The sequence below is a fragment of the Theobroma umbraticum genome, unplaced genomic scaffold, assembly GCF_002168275.2.
Source record: "Theobroma umbraticum cultivar Fairchild unplaced genomic scaffold, ASM216827v3 scaffold_67.0, whole genome shotgun sequence".
Lineage (NCBI taxonomy): Eukaryota > Viridiplantae > Streptophyta > Magnoliopsida > Malvales > Malvaceae > Theobroma > Theobroma umbraticum.
This window is the reverse complement of record NW_018397262.1, coordinates 4,812,401-4,833,266: the sequence shown is the minus strand read 5'-3', so window position 1 is coordinate 4,833,266 and position 20,866 is coordinate 4,812,401. Positions and strand designations below refer to the sequence as shown.

General features: G+C 32.1%; 1 protein-coding gene across 1 annotated transcript in view; it reads left to right on the top strand.

Annotated features, from left to right (window-relative positions):
• The first annotated feature begins 3,773 nt into the window (after nt 1-3,773).
• The window catches only part of TTL1 (tetratricopetide-repeat thioredoxin-like 1), a 20,725-nt gene continuing 3,632 nt past the window's right edge, over nt 3,774-20,866 (top strand). The window contains exon 1 of the mRNA XM_021432240.2: nt 3,774-4,098. Coding sequence (XP_021287915.2) covers nt 3,774-4,098 — 325 coding nt within the window. The remainder of the gene's footprint in view (nt 4,099-20,866) is intronic.

The window sequence follows — 20,866 nt, the reverse complement described above, 5'->3', positions numbered from 1 at the left end:
TTGCTAACAATCTCTTTTTGAGTAGTAGGCTTGTTTTGGTCAAATGTGCAACAAATTTCACTTTCACTACGGTTTATGCCACGAGAGTATCTCCTGCATCCAAGTTTGAGACTCGAAATACTATGCTATTGAAGAAATTAATAAAATCCCGCTTTTCAAAATTAAAGTGTTGAATTGAATAATCTTAAAATGTTTCACACAGTGAATACGATGAATATGTCCAATACAAAATTCTTGATCATGCAACATATTTTTCTAGATTGAGTTCTACCCATCATGTTGCCACGTTGGTCCACCAGCAGTGTACATTGGACACCATTGTCTTGCAAGAACCAAACGATGATCGCACGAGACTAGTCATACCCTATATTATTCACTAATCATATGAATCTTTTATATTTCTTTTTGTTCTTTTTTTGTCTTTTCCATTATGCTTCGCAAAGTCTACAATTGCGGCTGCTTGCCCCGATTTATAGAGCGATTGGCAGAAACAAGCGAGCCATTCAGTTCAATCACACGAGTGCTCGGACAACTAACACAAATTCCAAGTCCAACGACATCGCCAAGTGCCAAGCAATTACCTAATATGCAACAAAAATTACTATCATTGCATTACTTAATTCCTAACAAGTGATTGAGGATACTCGTTAATGGAATTTAGAAAAAAAAAAATCATAATTCACTACTCCCCTGCTTTACCATATCATTATAGATGTGATCCACGTAATTATCACCTAAAGATGAGGAAGCAAATCCTGCCTTGTAATTGATTAAGGAAGCTGAGTTAGGGATTGGATTGGTCCAACAAAGGCAGACTGCAGCAATGATTATTAGAGATTGGTTTTTTACGAGAATATATAGTATATAATTAAATGAAAACAAATCTTTTATTCATAGTAAATGATCATGTAGCTGTTTCTAAAATAACTAGAATACAATAATTAATTACCAACATCCTGATCAATTATATGATCAATAAAATGACAGAGAATTACTGTTTATTTTGCTTTGGGGAAACTAAAATCAGGGCCGAGAAACAGCTGTTAAGATGTCGAAACAATGCCGAGCCTTGTATAATTCGCCCATTGTTGGTGTTAAGGATCTTGAAACTCTTGGCCTTCTTCCTTTCACTTTCACCGGAAGCAATGAGAGGACCAGGCTGATCAGCAGGCATTTCGACTTCCGAAATCGGATCCGTAGCGGCAACACTCGGACACATGATCATGAAAGTGGTGAGCAACGCAAATTCAACAGCCATGACCACCAAAAAGCTGAAACCAAAGACGTGTTGCACGATGTAATAATACATCGAAAGGTCATCGGTCTCTTTGCTTTGGGCCTTCACAGCCCTTTCCGCCATATAATTTCTAGTCTGCCAAAATAAAATTCCACCCGACACTGCAGATAAGCAACATGCAGTACCTAAAATGGTAGGGAAAAACCAAGCTGCAGCTTCGATTTCTGTTTCCTCTCCCTCCTCATCACCACCCAAGCCAACTTTCTCCTCCATTTGAAAAAGCAATATAATACAGAATGTAACGATAAAGTAAAGAAGAAACACACAACATATATATGCGGTAGAATATTGTTATCCAATGACACAGACACTGAAGAGCCAAGTTCTGTTTTTGGTATAAGAAACAGGGGCAAACAGAGAGCTTCTATTTCATGGTTCAGGCTCATACATACTTTTCATTACAAGTCATTCAATATATATACAATGACTCCTTAAAAGCATAAACAAGAGAGTACACTTGTTAAAACTATCTAAACAAGTGTTACATTAGACTGAGAGTGTCTCATGCAAAGTAGTACGTAGTAGATATAATATCTGCAATTCTGCATGTTAAACAGATAAGTAGCCACACGTCAAGAGCTCAACAAAAGCATAAAGTCAGCAAGCATTACACACAACACTCTCCCTTAATGCTTGCCCGTCGCACCATTTACTTGTTCCACAACAACTGGAACCTTCATTTGCTCAAAGACTTTGTCATTATGTCTGCGAGCTGATCATCAGATAAACAATGAAGGATACTAGTATCTCCATTCTTTTGTGCCTCTCTGAGAGAATGGTATTTGACGCCAATGTGCTTTGTCCTGCCTCGAAAGACAGGATTCTTAGCTATGGCAATTGCTGACTTATTATCAACATAAAGTTCGGTGGCTCTCATTGCAAGGTCTTCAAGGATTTTCCTAATCCAGATGACTTGATTGGCTGCTGCGGCAGCTGAAATATATTCAGCTTCTGCAAACGATTGTGCGATAATTTCTTGCTTCCGAGAGTTCCATGAAAAGCTGCTATTTCCCAAAGATAATATGTAGCCAGATGTGCTTTTACAATCATCTACACAGCCGGCCGAATCACTATCAGAGAAGCCAACTTATTCAATCGATTTTGAGTCTGTAAAGAGAAGACCAAAATCTGTTGTACCTTTTAAATACCTTAAGATCCTCTTGGCAGCAGTAAAATGGTCTTGACAAGGCTGCTGCATGAATCTTGAGAGGTAACTAACAGAGAACATCAGTTCAGGACGTGCAGCACATAAGTACAACAAACAACCTATGAGGCTTCTATACTAAGAAGGATCATTAATGAATGTCAAGAAATATTCAGGTACTAAAAGAACATCAAAATCATACCTGGCACCAGAAAGAGTTTGAATCACAGCTAACCCTTTTCCTTTTGCTTGCAAATACACACCGTTCCCAATCTCCACTCTTGAACGGTAATGATTATCAAGTTCAGTGAATAAAGCTTCATTCGGCGTCATGTGGTTAGAAGAACCACTGTTCAGGAACCATTGGTTAGCATCAATGGCATTTACGTCATCAGATTGCACCATGAATAAGACTTCTTCTTCTGCTACATCTACTTTATCTACTGGTTCTTGTACTTTAGCTTGAGGCTCAGCCTTATTCTTGCATACCCTTTGAACATGTCCCAACTGGTTGCAACTTCTACACCTTACATTGGGTCTAAACCAACAACTGGTCGTTTTTTACAATGAGAACAGAGTTGCCCTTTCCCTTCCCTCTGCTGGTTTCTATTCCCTGATTGAACCCCTTTCTCTTTCCCCTCTTGTTCATCTTAGTCCTTCCTCGTGCTTTGACTCTCCCACCGTTTTCCCTTTCATTCTTGCAAATAGGGCATTTTCAGTGATGCTGTCACTCCTTATAACTCCCCTTTGCTCTGCAGCTTCGAAAGCGTAAGTAACATCAGAGAGTGTGATAATTTGGAGAGTTCCTTTGATCCTTTTGAAGAGGCTATCGTTGACTCAAACCTATCTCTTAAGGATACTAGAGCCTTTTGAACGACTTGTCTCTCAGATAAATCTTCTACCAATAATTTAATCTGATTCACCACCCGCATGAGCTTGTTGATATAATCTGTAACTTTCTCTAAATCCTTCATTTCTCAAGGTCTAAAATTCCCTGATTAAGTTCATAGTTTGCATCTCTTTAATTCTTTTTGAACTTTGAAATTGATCTCTAAGTCTGTTCCAAGCATTCTTAGCTGTTTTACACCTCATTATTCTAAAAGTTGAAATTCGCTTTAAAAGTTGCATATATAAGCTATGTTGATCTCACTTCTCGTCTTGAAACAATGCTTATGTGCATGATCATTATGTCTTATACATACCCGACGAATATGAATATACAGAAATCTGAGTATACTGATTCCAAACACTCACTTAAATTCGATATACCATTGATTAGAGTTCAGGAGTCTAACAATTTAGTATTAAGCATAATTCGAAACAGCTGTTAAGATGTCGAAACAATGCCGAGCCCTGTATGATTCGCCCATTATTGGTGTAAAAGATCTTCAATCTCTTGGCCTTCTTCCTTTCACTTTCACCGGAAGCAATGCGAGGATCAGGCTGATCATCAGCAGGCATTTCGACGTCCGATATAGGAGCCGTAGCGGCAACAGTCGGACACATGATCATGAAAGTGGTGAGCAACGCCAATTCAATGGCCAAGACCACCGAGAAGCTGAAACCAACGGCGTTTATCACAACGTAACAATACCCCAAAGTGTAATCGGGGGCATTGCCTTGGCCCTTCACAGCCCTTCCCGCCACATAATTTTTGGTCAGCCAACATAGAATTCTAGCCAACAATGCAAATATGCCACACGCAGCACCTCAAATGGTAGGGAAAAACCAAGCTGGAGCTTCGATTTCTAGTTCCCCTTCCTCTTCATCATCAACACCCAAACCACCTTTCTCCTCAATTTCAAAATGCAATACAATGCCAATTGTAACCGTAATGGAAAGAAGAATTACACAAATAATTCCACATTCTATTATAAATATAGGACAAAGTTTATCAGATTTGTCATCATTATGCGCCTTTTTCATTCTCCATGGATCACCTATTGTTTCCACCCAAACCAAGTGAGCAACAAGGAACCGAATCCAGGAATATAATAAATATCTTCTCTACTCTAAATTTAATTTAAATTTAGATTGAGATAATTTGGATAAGTTATATGTATCTTTTACCTTTTTAATTGTAATCCAATATTACTCCAGACGAGAAACATATCTGATCAGTTTGTATGGATTCAATCTCCCCTGTAATTTAAACAGTAAAGTTCGAATTTACTATAAATTTAAACATTAAAAATTTTTTTAACTTAAAGCAGCTTCATAACAAAAAGTTTTTTACTTTTTACTTTGGCACATGTATTCTTAATACTCTTGTGTTGAAAAAGAGTTCAAATCTTTCTTTTTCCAGATAAAAAATGAAAGAAAGAAAGCTTTTTCTAACATGAACTTGCCATTAAAAGGAAAAAAGAAAATTTTCTTAGGAACCAAACAAAGAGCACATTAGAATTACATGAAACCCATTCTTTCAAAAAACAATTGGGCCAGAAAGCCTACTTAGTATAGAAGGTGGGCTATATATGCAGATTCGAAATTTTTGAATGCATGTGTAAAACTTTTTTTTATTTTTTTGAATATATGGATTGAAAATTACTTTCCCACTATGCATATCCAAAAAAATAAAAAAAATAATTCTGGCAATATTGATGTATAGAGTATAGGCACAAAGGGTTAGTACATATTTGGCTTAAGTATTACTATCAAGCTGCAAATCTTTTGTAGAAATTGTTTCATGACATATCATATATATAATAATGTTCTTATCAAACTAAAGTCCAATCACATATGGGGAGTGACACACACACACACAAAAAGAAAATAGAAAATGGTTCGACCTGGCTTTGAAAGAGATGTTATGTATAAGGACATTTGAGATATTGTGCCAAAGACTTTTTAACATGTAATTATGCCAACCAATTGGACCCATCAGAGAACCCTGAAACATGTTTTTTAAATTATATTTCTTTTTTTCTTTCTTCTTCTGTCAAAGGTTTTTCTCTATTGGATTGTGTTTGCCATGTGCTTTTAAGCTTATCCAAACCCCCCTCTTCCCACAATAATTTAAGCAGTGATTGACATGTGAGGATGCTGCTTTTTGCTCCTTCTGCTCCCTGCATGGTTGACTTAACATCAAAACTTCTCACAATGAAAAGACTTGTTGCACTTTTGACATATCAAAACAGCCAATCCCATCATGGAATTTGGTTTCAGAAAAAGGGTTTTTGCTGCATTAAGAGCATATAATGTATTAAAAATTATCAAGGAACAGTACTATATATCTAATAATTAATTCTTGGCTAAGATCTTTCAAAAGGAAAAAGAAAAACCCATGTGACTTCTCTCCCTAAATCCCATTTAATTTTCAATTAATGGGTGACCATGTTTATGGTTATCTCCATTGAGTGCTTCCCACTGCCTCTGCAATATCTGTATTTTGTCTATGCATGTGGGTGGACATGCCAGAGGAAGCTAGCCAACTGCTTCAATGGCATCCACCATCTCCATGGCCCCACTGATGAAGACAACATCTCCTAATCTGAAAATTATTATTATTATTATTATCCAAGGGGGGAGGGCAGGGGCCAGGGGGGGTCTCCCACAGTTCCTAATTTTCTTTTATTAGTGCATGTAATTTGTTTTTAGACAAGGCAAAGATTATAATCTCATTCCCAAAATGTTAAGTACAAATTTTTTACATTGATATTTTATATATATTTTGAATTAAAATGTAAAATAAAGTTATATCATTCTCATTGTTTAATATGTAAATAATTCAAATCAAAAAAATTATAAATGACCAATAACACTTTTTTTTTTGTTTTTAACTCAACTACATGTAAAATTAATTTGTTCTCTCAAATAATTTTAGTTAACTTATTTTACTTAAGTAAACAACAATTGAAAAAACAAACTATTTATTTCTCCAACTTATTAATTAAGTAATTTCAAGTTTGTTTCAAAATTTTATTAGAGTTTATTTTAGCAAGTAATTTTCGAAACAATTCAAGCTATTCGAAAAATCAATATTTATTGCATCGATTTTGTATACTTTCTACTCCGATGTTACAGTTTTTGACTTTAAAATTATGTAAAATTAATCATGAAATATAAACTTTTTAACACTTTATAACACCATAAATATGAAATTACACTTCATATATGACTCCTATATATGTGATGAAAGTTCATCATACTTAACTTAAATAATGATTTTTTAAAAAACTTATTATATTAAATTACTTGATAAATTATATATAGATTTGTTATATCGTATAAAAAAATTTACCCTTAATTTTTTATTTTTTTTAAAAAATAGTATTCATTCATCATAAAATGGAAAACAAACATGAAAGGAAGGAACCAGAACCTCCCTCCACCTAAACACAGACAACAGACATACAAAAATGAATCTACAGATTCAAAACATCATCCCTAACTTCTCTAAAACCAAAAACATTTATAACCCCCACTAACAAGGAGGTTAGCAGGGCCTCCTACCCTTAATATTATATTAGACTTTTGCCCTCAAACTGAACATTTCAATTCCATCCTTGACTTTGTCTATCAAATTGTCTAACTTACATTGGATCATCAATATCATCTTAAAAAATATATATTTGGTTTTTGCTAAGAGTATGCCAAAATTTTGGAAGAGCTTAAGCAGACAAGAGTTCCCCACTATTATTTTTTTCCCATTCAAATCTAGTCCTTCTCTTTCACTTGAAGAATGCATAATCAGGGTATATACTCGTACAATATATATGTATGTATGTTCATCTAGCATTTGATTAAAATGAATATAAATTTTATTTTATGTGAATTTGGTTTCTAGTGCATTTTTTATACAATAAAATAGGAAAAAGTTGGACCCATGAGATGAAATGTTAGAGTTAAAGAAACTAGTGTAATGATATCATTACACGATTGCTGAGTTGGTATTTTATTGAGGATCTAGAATTTTGAAAGAGTAGCTTAAGGCAAAAACTCATGATTGAAAATTATTAGTTGAATCAATGGGTTTTTGAACCAAAAAGATTGGTTGATTGGCCTCAAAGCTTAATTAAAAACGTAAAAAGAGTATGGCTGAAGTGAAGGGTTTTTTCCTTTTTCTTTTTACTTTATTTTATTTTATTTTTTGTCTATCAAATAGCAAATGATATCAAAGTGATGAGGAAATCATAACATAGAAATAGTGGGATAAGGAGTGGCGTTGAAGAGAACTAATTGGTGGTATGGACCTATTTGAAATCATTGTAATTTGATTGGGCCACTAAGAAACAATAATTATAGGCCCATATCCTAATTCTATAAACCACAAATTTTTTCCAACCAATCATGTGCAAGTGCAGGTACAAGTGGCCCTTTTAGGCCACCTGGAAAAGTTGGGAATAAATGGCATTTAAGAAAATGGGCCCAAACTCAAAATTGGGAAATATTTTGACATTTCTGTTTCATTGAGCAGTAAGTAGATTAGTGTCGTAGTGAGAACTTTACTCTTTACAATTTATAGGCCTAATAAGGCTTAATAACATTAACACAATATCATATGCTTCACACAAGAATTCTTATTTAGTTGTAAGGGGGAAACAAACTTATGGAAAATACACATTTCAAAGAAAAAAAAAACCCCTTTTTTATATTTTTCATAAGAAAGTAAAAAAAAAAGAAAAAATGTTAGCTTTACAGCCAAATTAGGAATTTAATGATATATATAATCTTCTATTGAAGTATATAGGGAAAATAAAAACTAACCGTGCAAGCACTGATCAAGAAAATCTAGTTAAGTTAATTAAATAGATCAGGGGATGGTCGGAAAATTAATCATAATTTATTAGAAGATTAAGATGAATTAATTATAATAAACCATGATTTGTGTAAGTATGAATGCACGTGTGCCTCTGCACACACGTGCGAGCCACAAAAATAAAAGAGAAAGAGATTATTAACAATTTAAAAAATCAGAATGCAAAGTACAAATCAAAATGATGATGAGTAGGGTTAGAAAGCATAATAAAATAATATATAAAAATGGGTGTCACGTGCCCTTCCACCTTCTAAAATCCCTCAACATAACTAGAAATTTTGCCTTCAGAAAATGAAGAGAGAGATGGGGATGAGGCAAGCATAGATTTGCCATTATCTACCATTGTTAAATATATAGATATATTTATATAAAAGCTCTGGGGTTGGGGGGTACTGAGTCAGACTTGAAATCATGCAAACTTTCTTGGGAGGATCTCTATAGAGACAACCATAAGAAGAAAGGAAAGTAACAGAGATCTAATCAATAACAACAAAATTAGGCAGAGAGGACAAAACAACACCAGCCTAGCCATGAAGGAAGCTCCTCACCCCTTCCTTTTTTATTAACACCCCATCACCTCTCTCTCTCAAGGAGGAATCCAAGGAGCACTTTTTTAGCAGACACTGAAGCCTTAGATCATCTGCCAATCAGCTTTCCATGTTTTATCTGCATGTTGTTTTCAGACAGTTTCTATAAATGGACCCCCTTACCCACCCCAAAATATAAGGGTACTACTATCCCCTAAAACAACCATCTACTGTGGTTCTTTTTTCGGGTTATCCAGTGACAATGGTCTCACATAGTCATACTATGACATTTGAACTTAGAGACAACTATTAAGTTTGATGGAGAATACACTTATTAATTTAAATTTCTTAAAAATTAAAGATGTTAATTTAGTATGATAAGAGAAGATGACATAAAAACGATATCATATCAAACATTTTATTAACAATATTATTATTTTTTGTATTTTACATTTAAATTTATATAGATGCATGAACGAATGAATCTTATGTTGTTATAGAGATTTTTTATTTATGGAACCCTATAGTACAAACTATTCCCATCTTCCATGGATGGGTAGCCAAATACAAAAAAAGAAAACCTATAGTACAAACTACAATGGTGTGGGACCAATATATACTAGTAATATTTCTGTGACATGTTATGTAATGTGACATGGAAACCCTAGAAGGGTGGTATCTTTGCTTCCTTTGTGAGACATTGCAATCTATCAAAAACTGACCCTTCATTCTTAAAATTTGGTCCCTGACATATCCATGATTCTTTTTCCCCCACATTGGTACTCTTTTCCATGTATTTGATGAGGCCCCCCCCCCCTAATTCTTCAACCAAGACATTCTTTTCACTTGCATTCTGCAATTTCTATTGCTATGTAGTATGATTATGTTTTTTGATGTTGTTGGGGTTTAGATTCTTGAGAGAATAATATGAGAAAAATCATATGCATATAGTTAAATTATCATGATTTCCCAATGTTGTTCGTGGCATAGAGATGGGGAGGGGTCATCATTTTCTTCTTTTGCTTGGCACAGTTTGAACAGCTGAGTGAGTGGTGAGATACCTTGAGGCTAAGATATTATACTTAGGTGGCGTTTGGTACATTACAATGCAATGTGATTACAGGTAATGTGATTGCAAGCAATGTGATTACAGGGAAAATAACATTACAGGTTTTGGTATGTAAGCAAAATAGTGATTAAAATGCAGGGAAGATAACATTGCAGTGTTTGGTTTCAAGTACTTTAGTGGGAATGTAATGTTAATTGTCAAAATTACCCCTAATTATTAAAATATAAGTTTAATATATTATATTTTTTATTATTAATTTTATATAATATCATTTCTAAATATATTTTTAATATCATATATTTTATTTTTATTTATTATTATAATATTTTATATTTTATTTTTAATATATTTATATTTATATATTAATTTTTATATAATATCATATTTTAAATATATTTTTAATATCATATATTTTATTTAATTTATATTATAATTTATATATTTTATTTTAATATATTTATATTTTATTATTAATTTTTATATAATATCATTTCTTAAATATATTTTATAATGTCATATATTTTATTTTATTTATTATTATAATATTTATATTTATTTTTTAATATATTTATATTTATATTATTAATTTTATATATATATCATATTTTAAATATATTTTAATATCATATATTTTATTTTATTTATTATTATAATTTTATATATTTTATTTTATTTTTAAATATTTTTTATATTATATATTTTATTTAAATTGTTTTACCTATATTATATAAATGTTAATTTTTTATATTTATTATTTAATTTTATTCTTATATTATATATTTTATTTAATATTTTTATTTTAATATTTTTATTTTAATTATAATATTATAAAATATTTTTAATAAGGTAATAAAATTAAAGGTTAAAATTGTCTTTAAGAACATTACAGAGTGCAATGTAATGTGATTGCATTGGTTTTGGACTGCAATCACATTACATCCATTGGCTGTAATGTGATTGCATTGCAATCTTACATTGCAGTGATCTGTTACAAAACAAACGCTGCAATGTAATTTAATAAGCCACCTTTACATTGCAGCATACCAAACGCCACCTTAATTCCAAGTGAGCTTGACAAATTATGAAGTGGATTAACAGAAAATAATGAAACAATAATAACCAATAAAAGTGAAATATGAATTGCTGGGACTTTCTTTTTCTTTCCTTTTGATTTTGTGTATGGGAGACATATCAATGACACCCCTCTTTTTCCCCACTAGGGTGTGATAAAAAGTATTCTCTGAGACCATAACACCTAAGTCTGTTTTTCCCCTTTCAACAATGAGACCATAATTGTTTTGGAATATTGCAACTTTCACAAGTAAATACATGTGCAGCCATTGCTCAAAGCTGGACTTAATTTTCTTTTTTTGTGTTTTTTTTTTAATTTCCAAGAGATAAAATACAGAAACAATAAAGGATAAGAGGGGGGAAATGACTGTTAGAATGCATGTTCTGAGAGATAAGGATTGAAGCTGAGAAAGGGAAATGACAGTAAATATGTTAAAACAAAAGCTTGAGAAAAGGATTTCACACGGTACAGGGAAAGTCCCCTCCCCCCTAAAATCATGGTTTCTCTTCCATTACCATGTGGCAATCACGTGCTACCTTGCAGCTCCAGGACAAATTCCCCTTATCCACCAAAAAAACTTTGGTCATCATATTCATTCATGATACGTTGTCAATGCTCAGCACTGAAACCTCCCTTTTGGCACTGCATTGCCAGTTTCTGCTACAATCTTTTCTACACCCTTTTGATTTTTTTCCTTTTTTTATTTGTTGCATTAAAAAGTTGAATTTTCTAAAGGGTAATAACCCCCCCAAAAAAAAACCCAAGGTATTATTATCAGCAATAAATTCAACTCTGGTAGTAAAGAACAATGATATACAAAGAGGACAAAACTTTAACAGGCAAAACCATGAAGGAAAATTCATCCCCCTTTCCCCTTCTCCAAATTCAATACTCTCTCTTTGTTAATTCTCTCTCTCTCTGTCTCTCTCTCATGTGATCATGAACATGCTGGTTCGGTGGTTCCTGACCCCATGATTATTGGTTCTACAATCTAATCCTTAAAATTTTAATGTGTCCGTAATCTTACACTCTCTGATGAGATTGCAAAGTCCAAGACATTCTAAGTGTTGCAGCTGCATTTCTGCATGTCCTTCACATGGCAGGTCAGATCATCGGAAATTGCAAAAAGAAAATAAAAAACCATAAAAATCATCCTATTACTATAACATTTTCTCTTCGATTTTTATGGGTTTACTCTTAATCTGTGGGCAAAGTCAGACTAGAGGTTTTTTATATACAAAGCTTGATTCCATAATGAACTTCAAATGTTCAAAATCTGGCATCCAAAGAGGGAACAAGCTTTATGATTAATTAAATGTACAACTTAGTTCCGTAAATTAAACATTCTTAAACCTCATTTTAAGCTGAGCAAGGGCTTAGGGAAGCTGTCAGGTTATGTAATAAGGCTCCATTGATTCTATTGGTAACTACTTTGGCAGGAAAAATAATTTCAAAATGAAGAAATTGTCCTTTAGATTTGGAATATTTAGCACTAGATTTGGATATATATAATGTGTTTGAAGAAGGCACAAGTTTTAAGAACAATGATGAAGGAATTTTGTGAATGAGTCTGTCATGTTTGTAAAGATGTAGTTCACAAATCTATGAGAAGCCATAAGCTTTTGAAAGAATCAAAAGGGGAGTATGGAGTTATCCACAGATTCCGATCATGGCAACAACTTAACACCATCACCAACCCAAACCCAAATTTTATTTATTATGTTTACTCAGTACATAGTATCGGATATCTCTTCATCATTTTTTTATACTATTAATAACTTTTAACTTTATCCGAATTTTATCAAAAAAAAAATTCTTATACAAGACTGGAATCTAAAATTTTATTCAAATATAACTTCATCTAATGTTTTTATCTAAATCCGACTTTATCTGATAACTCCATTCGAATTTCATTAGATTCTTACCATTTGAATACAGTTTTAAATGCTTAAATTAAGGATGATATAATATATATTTTAATACCTAAAGATAGAATATTAGGAAGACATTGATGGTGTAGAGGTAGAAGTAAAAGAGTGAGGGTAAGTTGTAGCCAAAATAGCAGTCAATGAGTTGAGTAACCGAGTGGGAGTGAAGGTGGACAAACCGTCCAAGAATTGAGGGTCGGTTTTCTTACATTTAAACGGTAATTTAGAAGAAGAAGGGAAAGAAAACATGAATGGCTTTGACTTTTCAGTCAAATCAAGCCAAAATAAAGTGATGGGGGAGTGCATATTTTCAATAAAAACAAAGCCGAATTATTGAATAAACTTGACCTTTTTAACACACACACACACACCCCAAAAACAAAAAAGCCAAATCTTATACAAAACCTTTGATATCAAATCATATGGGATTTTTTTAAAAAAAAAAAAGTATGAAATTTTATTTAATTTTTAAAATAATTTGGTAACTTCTATTTAATATTATGCCTAAAGTCTTTAACCAATGATATTTGACAAAAAAGAACAAAAATAGGAGCCTGGTCTAGTTCCCACCCTCGTTTTGATTTAGAATCAATTTTTGTTCCTATATTTTCAAAAAAGTGAAGGAAGACTTTTATTGGACATAATGAGCCTGCAATATCCAAAACATATAGTCACAAGAAAGTTACACCCCTTTGCCTTTTCAATCAATGAAAGAAGATAAAAACAATATGTTTCCAATTCCCCCATTTTCATTTTTCTCTTAATTTAACTTCTGCCCTTCATTCGTTGCACCGATTGCATACATTTCTAACTCATAGGTTTAGGCATGTGATGCACGTACAAACTTTGTAAAAGAAAAGAATATGGAAAAACAAACAAGCAATTAAATAAATAAATAAGAGTGTTGCTATAAATACTCTCACCTTTATTCTCACATCAACCTCCATCGGTTGCTTTTAATGTACATTTTTACATCAATCCCCAAAAAAAAATAAATTAATATAAAGCTTAATAAAAATTATAAAAGGAGAGGGAAGTGAATGAATGGTGAGTTTAAAGTTTACAACATTATTTTGGTAGACTCGAGATTTTACATGATAGATGATCAAAAGATAATCATATAAAATTATGAATTTATATGTATCAAGATTTATATATATAAAAATTAAAAAATGACGATTACCAACCCGTCACTGTTTTGACTCCACCACTAATTGTTAATGAATGCTTAAATGGAATGCTTCCAAAGTCAAAAAAATTCCATTATTTTGTCACAAAAGCATGACCATATAACTCACATCAAAAGGAACAAATTTCAAACCCCCTAACTACCTTGTTAAAAGTTATATCCCTAAAGAGCCTTAAGCAATAAGAATTATGAAACTTTTGGGACAAGATTTTGCTCCTTTTTCCTTTCTTCTCATTCAATTGCGTGTAAAAGAAACCATTAGATATCAACCAACAAAATTGTATCATTCCACTTGGTTTGGTGGGCTAGAGCTCCTAAATCAAAGAGCCAAAAAAAAAATGTATATATATATATATTTTCTCACTCAAAAAGGTCACCCCAAAATCAACCGAGTATTATATTTACCTATAACACGGTTTAAAGGGGCCCCAAGGGCACCTAATCCCAATAGCTTAAAGAATTTTTGGCCCATAATGACTTGGTCAAGGCAAAGGTGGGCTCAACCCAACAGTCTTAAAGAGTCTCTTGGTCGGTCGGTGAATTTTCTATATAAATTTTTTTTTTTTATCTTTTTACCCTCTTGTATAAGAAAAGTTAATCCTATGAAGTCATTGGGGATAACAACACGAATTACGATATTGTTATTTTTTTTATTATTTTAAATTTTCACAATATAGGTGCATATATGTAAATACAAATAATTAGATAGATAAAAGAGAGACGTTATTTAAATTTAACATACACATGACTTACTATAAATAGAATATAAATGAGAAAGAGATGCTTTGCTTGCCAACATTAAATTATGTCCATCATAATTAATATTATCTATAAATAATTGGTTGAGGAAAACAAGAGGTGTTATAGTAATATATATGTGCTATGCCCTATGAGGATGCAAAACTGTGGACATGTTACAGGGTGAATGAACTTTCCCTAGAAGGTGTAATGCTGAAGAAAGAACTTTTTGATTCTTTACTCTCTCGAGGAAAACTCCAATATTTGTTCAATAATTATATGCATCTATCAATTTCCATGCAAAGACAAACTCCCATCTTTTCCCTATTCTTTCTGCACAGGGGAGATCAAGAAAAATGAAGAATGAACATGCACCCTATAAATATAGAGGGTGAGTACAAATATGTTAAAGAAAGTAAACAAAATGTGAGAGTAATTAATGTGTATGTATGATCTTTGACTAAATTTACAGAGACCATATTTAATCATCTACTTGCTTATAGCTGTCTGGAGAGTTGTCAATTTGTTCTTTTTTCCCCCAAAGAGAGAGAGAGAGAGAGATTGCTTGATCCAATGCTATGTTTTTTGGTCTTTCTTTCCTCCTTGGTTTATTGTTTTACTATATTGAATTGAATCACCCTTTCACCCCTATAGTCTTCTCTAACTTAAGAATGGGAAATTGAAACATAAAATTGTATTCCCACTAGACCTTGAGGTTTGTATTTTTCTTTTCCTTTCTTTTTTGCCCATCTTGGGATGGAAAAATGAAATTGGAAGCACAAAGAGAAGTACTAGAAGGAGATGAAGACTGGGTTTTAAGGTCAACAAGATCCATGACATTGGTCACCTTGAAATAAGCTTGAACCATGCATTCAATATGCAACAAGATTTAAAGAAACAATATAAAATTAACATGATACCAAAGGTTCACTACAAGCAAGTCATGAAGATCATAAATGATGACCATAATTTTTTTTTTAAATAAGCTTATGCTAGCTGATCCACCAAACATGGTTTTGAAACATTTGTGGTATCATCCCTAGGAAGAAAAACCTAGAAAATTTCTTCTAGTTGAGATGCACCCATTTACCTTTTTTTTTTCTGTTTACTTAATTAATTGGCTTTAATTAATTACCACATGCTTTCCCATCAAGTCCATGTTGTGTTTGAAGAGATGCATTGATGAAAAAAAATTATTATAAGAAGACTTTAGGGTGTTAATCTTGCGTGCATGTCCAATTAATTGTGTAATGGGTTCCCTCAAACATTTATGGTTTAAGAATTGAAAATAAAATTCACTTAATTTTATTGCCACTTGGATTAAGAATATATTATGGATCATTTTTTCCAATAGAGAAAAAGATTGTTGTACATTTTTCTTTTGGGGTGCAACCAATCACTAATCTTCGTACCTTAAAGAATTAGGTCAAGTCAACCTTATATTAAAAGAAAAGGCAAATATGGGTATGCCATGCAAATCCATTTTTCTTCACCTTAATTGGGCATTTCCCAACCCCATTTTGATCATGTTTGTACTATTTTACCATGTCTTTGGAGACTTTTAACCTTTAGCAATGGGACTAAGAGTGAAGTGTTGGTCATGTTCTCTACCGACACAACCCGTTGGTAGGAGAGTGGGCAGTGGTGGCCTGGCCCCTTGGCCCGGAGGGGGGAAAACTCCCTTCGGAAAGTCAAGCAAAAAGGTCAGAAAATAGGGAGAAATGTGGTCAAATAGCGACTAGCCGTTACTTGTAAGATTTCCCAAAACCGAAAGAAAAAAACAAAAAGGAGCTGATGATCTAATATTGTACACCAATTTGCCACGTGCTTTCCGAGTGTCAACGTGTCTGCATGACACAAGCGGCGTACCGTTTTTGGAATAGAACATGCCATATGACCAAGCTCGACGTGATTCGTGCGTACATGTGGCTTTTGGGTATTTACTTATTATTTTTAATATGCTATTAAGATTTAATTTAATTATCATTTTTAATTGTTAATCTTTTATTACTTATTTTTTCACATATTACAAATAAAAACAAAATTAATAATAAAATCATGCAACAAAAATCAAATATGTTTTTCTATTTCAAATTTTTGTTATTTTATTATATGAAACATAAAATTGTACTAAAACAATTAAAATAAAAATTTACATTTGATAACTGATAGTGTATGGTTTATATACACTATCAGTTTATCAAAATGAACCACATCAGTAAAATTAAAATTTTTTAAACTTAAAATTAAATATTAAAAAGTTTATAATAATTATAAAATAAAATATTTCCACTTTTTTTTACCTCTCTCAGTTGTTTTTTTTTATTTTCTTGTTTTTTGTTTTTTTTTTCTTTCTTCAACTTTATCATCCTCTTCTTCTTCCATTAAAATTAAATTTTACAAAATTCTGTGACTTAGAGAGCAATTTTTATATTCTTTTCTTATTCTTTTCAACCATTAAAAAGAGAGATTGAGGGAACAAAGTTCAAATAAATATATGTTATTAGCAGAATCTTATAAGTTAACAATTTTGCTTTTAAACAACAAGATTAAGCCAAAAAACTATTTTTTTTCACAAGCAGTAGGCTTTTTTTTTTCATTGAATGCAGTTATAAAACTCTAAATTCCTATCAAAACCAAAGTTCTTTTGAAGTGTTATTTAACTATTTTACTAAAATTTAAAATGCTAATAAGTTTAAAGCTGAAATGTTAAACCAAATCACATGCTTTTAGGTATTTGAAAGCATTTTAATTTCTAACTAAACTCCATCTTTTTAAGATTTTAAATGAAGATCATTATGTTTTTTAATGAGATGTTACTAACCATTTTACAAGGGTTTCAAAATCAACGTATTTAATTGAAATTGAATTTCCCTTTGCAACACAACGACAAAGAGAAGTGGGATATGGCTTCTAGGAAAAGAAAATTTTGGGCTTAATCCTGTTGTTTAGAAGCAAAATTGTTGACTTAATAAAATTCTGCTAATAAGATATATTTGTTTGAATTTTTTTTCCTCAATTGTTTTTGGAAAGTATGTTTTCTCAATCCCTCTTTAATGTTTCAAAAAAATAAGAAAATAATCCAAAATTTACTCTTGTACAATTTTACAAAACCTTATTTTAATAGAAGAAGAAGATGATTGAGTTGGAGAGAGAAAAAAAACAAAATAAAAAAGAACAGTTGAGAGACATTGAAAAGTGAAAATATTTTTTCATTTAATTAGTTATTATAAACTTTTTAATATTTAATTTTAAGTTTTTAAAATTTTTTATTTTACCTCATTAATGGGGTGACACATTTTGGTGAGACAATACATTAAATATAAACCCTTAAAATAGTATGTGTAACATTATTTTTTAATAGTAAGCTTGACAAGAAATAAATGGCATGAAACAAGATATAATATACATAATTTAGACTTGATTTTTTTATATAAGAAATAGAATAAAATTGAAGTAGTACTTGTATATGCTCAAAGGATCAAATATTTTTTTTAAATTAAATGAATTTACTTAATTCTTGTTCGTACATAAATTAGATTTTGTTAGTAATAAACTCATGTGCTCAAAAAAGAAAAAATCCTTATTGTGCACCTTTAAGCATTGAATCACACCAAACAAAGAGGGGGAATTGGGCAATTTGCTTACCTGGCATGAATTAGACCGCCCGGTCATCATTCTCCTTCCTGCCACCACTGATAAACAGGGCCTCCTCCTCTGCTGTCACCATCCCCATTTAACGTCCGTTAAAGCCCCCACCCTGAACGGCAAACCACTCCCCTATGCTAAACGCCCCAAGCCAACGTGCAAGTCAAGAATCCGTGGATATCCCTTGGGATGATCCTAACGCCGTCACTAAGCTCCGTTATCTGCTTAGCTGGATGCCATTCTTGCCCCTCAATGGGCCAGCTGGCACGCCACTCTCTGCTGCACATGGCCAGCTACTTCTGTCCCTATGGGCCCACGTAAAATCCCCATAATACCCCTATAAGGCCACTCTTTTTACCATGATGCCACTGTCGGCCTTTAGGCATTTGGGATCCGCTTTCTTTCATGCGAAGTTGACATTTTCTTTCCCTTCCTCGACCCTATCGAAGGGAAAGGGTGCGGGGTTGAAGCAATTTCGCAACTAATGGGAAGCAATGGGGGCAGATATGTAAATATGAGAGGGTAATTTGGGTAGTTTGGGGGTTTAAAAATCTGTGTTAGCTTCTGGCTTGCGTAAGAGAGTTGGAAAATCTACTAGAAAGTACAGGAATCTAGGATGGTAGGATGGAAATAGCAGTCAGGAATTTAGTGAAATATCAAAAGCATTTACTATATAGTATTACCATAAAAAGAAAAGCCTTGCATGTAATCTCTCGTACATTTTCTTTTGATGACTTGTCATTTCTTTTTTCTTTTTAACATCACTCATTAAAGAAATTCAAAATAAATAAATTACTTTAATTAAATTTAATTTGTAAAACCATAAGAGTAGTGTATTAAATACCTTAACTGATTTTGAATTTCAACATTAATAATTTCACCAATGAGTAGAAAAATTGCACATCTGCCTCATAACTCAATAATTCTTACCAGTGATCATGATTTATAAATTTAAATTTTTAATAATGAAAAAAAATTTTACATTTCAATATGACTATTATGCGTAAATGATTGTAATAATAAGTTAAACTTATTTAAACCATAATATTGTCCTCGTACGTTAAAGTGTCATTAACACTAACATTAAAATACATGCAAATACGAATGCTATATCATTGATGTGAATCTAATAGTTTTAATTTATTTTATATAAAATATATTGACATATTTATGAGTATTTTCTTATATAATATCTTAAAATAGATTTTACTTAAATCCTAATTTTATTTTATACGTGAAAAATTACTGACAAAAAAAATTATTAACGTATTTGACAATTTGACTACTAATTAAAAATAAATACCTATAAATTTATTATGTATTTTTAACAAAAAGGACAGTCAAAAGTTGAACAAAATACTATCACTTATGAACATACAATAAAAGCTTCACAAACTCAAGATTAAATATTAATGGTAGATTATTATTTTGCTAAAAGATTAGAAAAGGTACGGTAAATTTGGTAATTACAGTCACTGCAGTAAATGTCCAAAAATTGGATACTGGTTTGATTTGATGTTTGCTGGTGTCCTTAAAGTGGGGCCACAAAGCTCTGCACACTGCCACGTGGTTGAGGGATGGCTTTGTTTGGACTCTTTTTAGGAAAAAATGGACTTTTGAGTTTTGGTAAAATTTACCACCGTAAAAAAAAAAGAGGCCGTAAAATTTGACTGTGGCAGTGTTGAAAAACAGTAAAAACAAAAATAACACTGATGCAGAGAAGAGGATGGAACTGGTCACCACCTCTTTCCATCTTAATTATTTTCATGCAATTTTTATTTGGCTTTCTCACTTGCTCTTTATTTTAGTGCACTTCACGCGCTATAATAAAAAAATAAAATGAAGCTATAGTTTTGAATTTATTTTTCTAAAAATTAAATTATTCAATCCAATAGTTTATTTCAGTGATGTAATTATTAAATTACTCCTTTCCAGTTAAAAAAACCAAAAACGTGAAAAATTAAAAGTTTTCATCCAAATCGGATGGAAAAATAAAAAAAGTAAAATATTTTATCCAAATTGGAGTCAATATTTATCAAAGAATCGTGATTTTCAATCTCTTTGATCTGAGAGTGGGATAAGACGTAGCCTCTACTAATAGAAACAGCACAAAAAGCAAACAATAGAGGCAACAAAGAGAGCCGAAGAAAACCCAAAAATCAAAATGAAGAGATAAATAAAATAGGAAGTGAATGGAGAGAGAGAGAGAGCAGGGAAGAGAGGTGCATGAAACCTGTCTCGTGAAGCAGCAGGTGGAACAAAAAAAAAACCAAAAATAAATGAAAATAAAATAAATAAATCAATAAAAACTCTTTCCCATTTAATTCTGCTTCTTCTTCTTCCTCTTCTCTTCTTTCCATTCTCATTCTCTCTGTAAAACCCTCTCTCCCTCTCTCTCTAAGCTCACATTCATTCTTTGCTTCTTCCTTTTATATCACGAGATCCCCATCTCTTTCTCTCTTTCTTTCCTTTCTTTTCCACCCCTCTCTCTCTCTC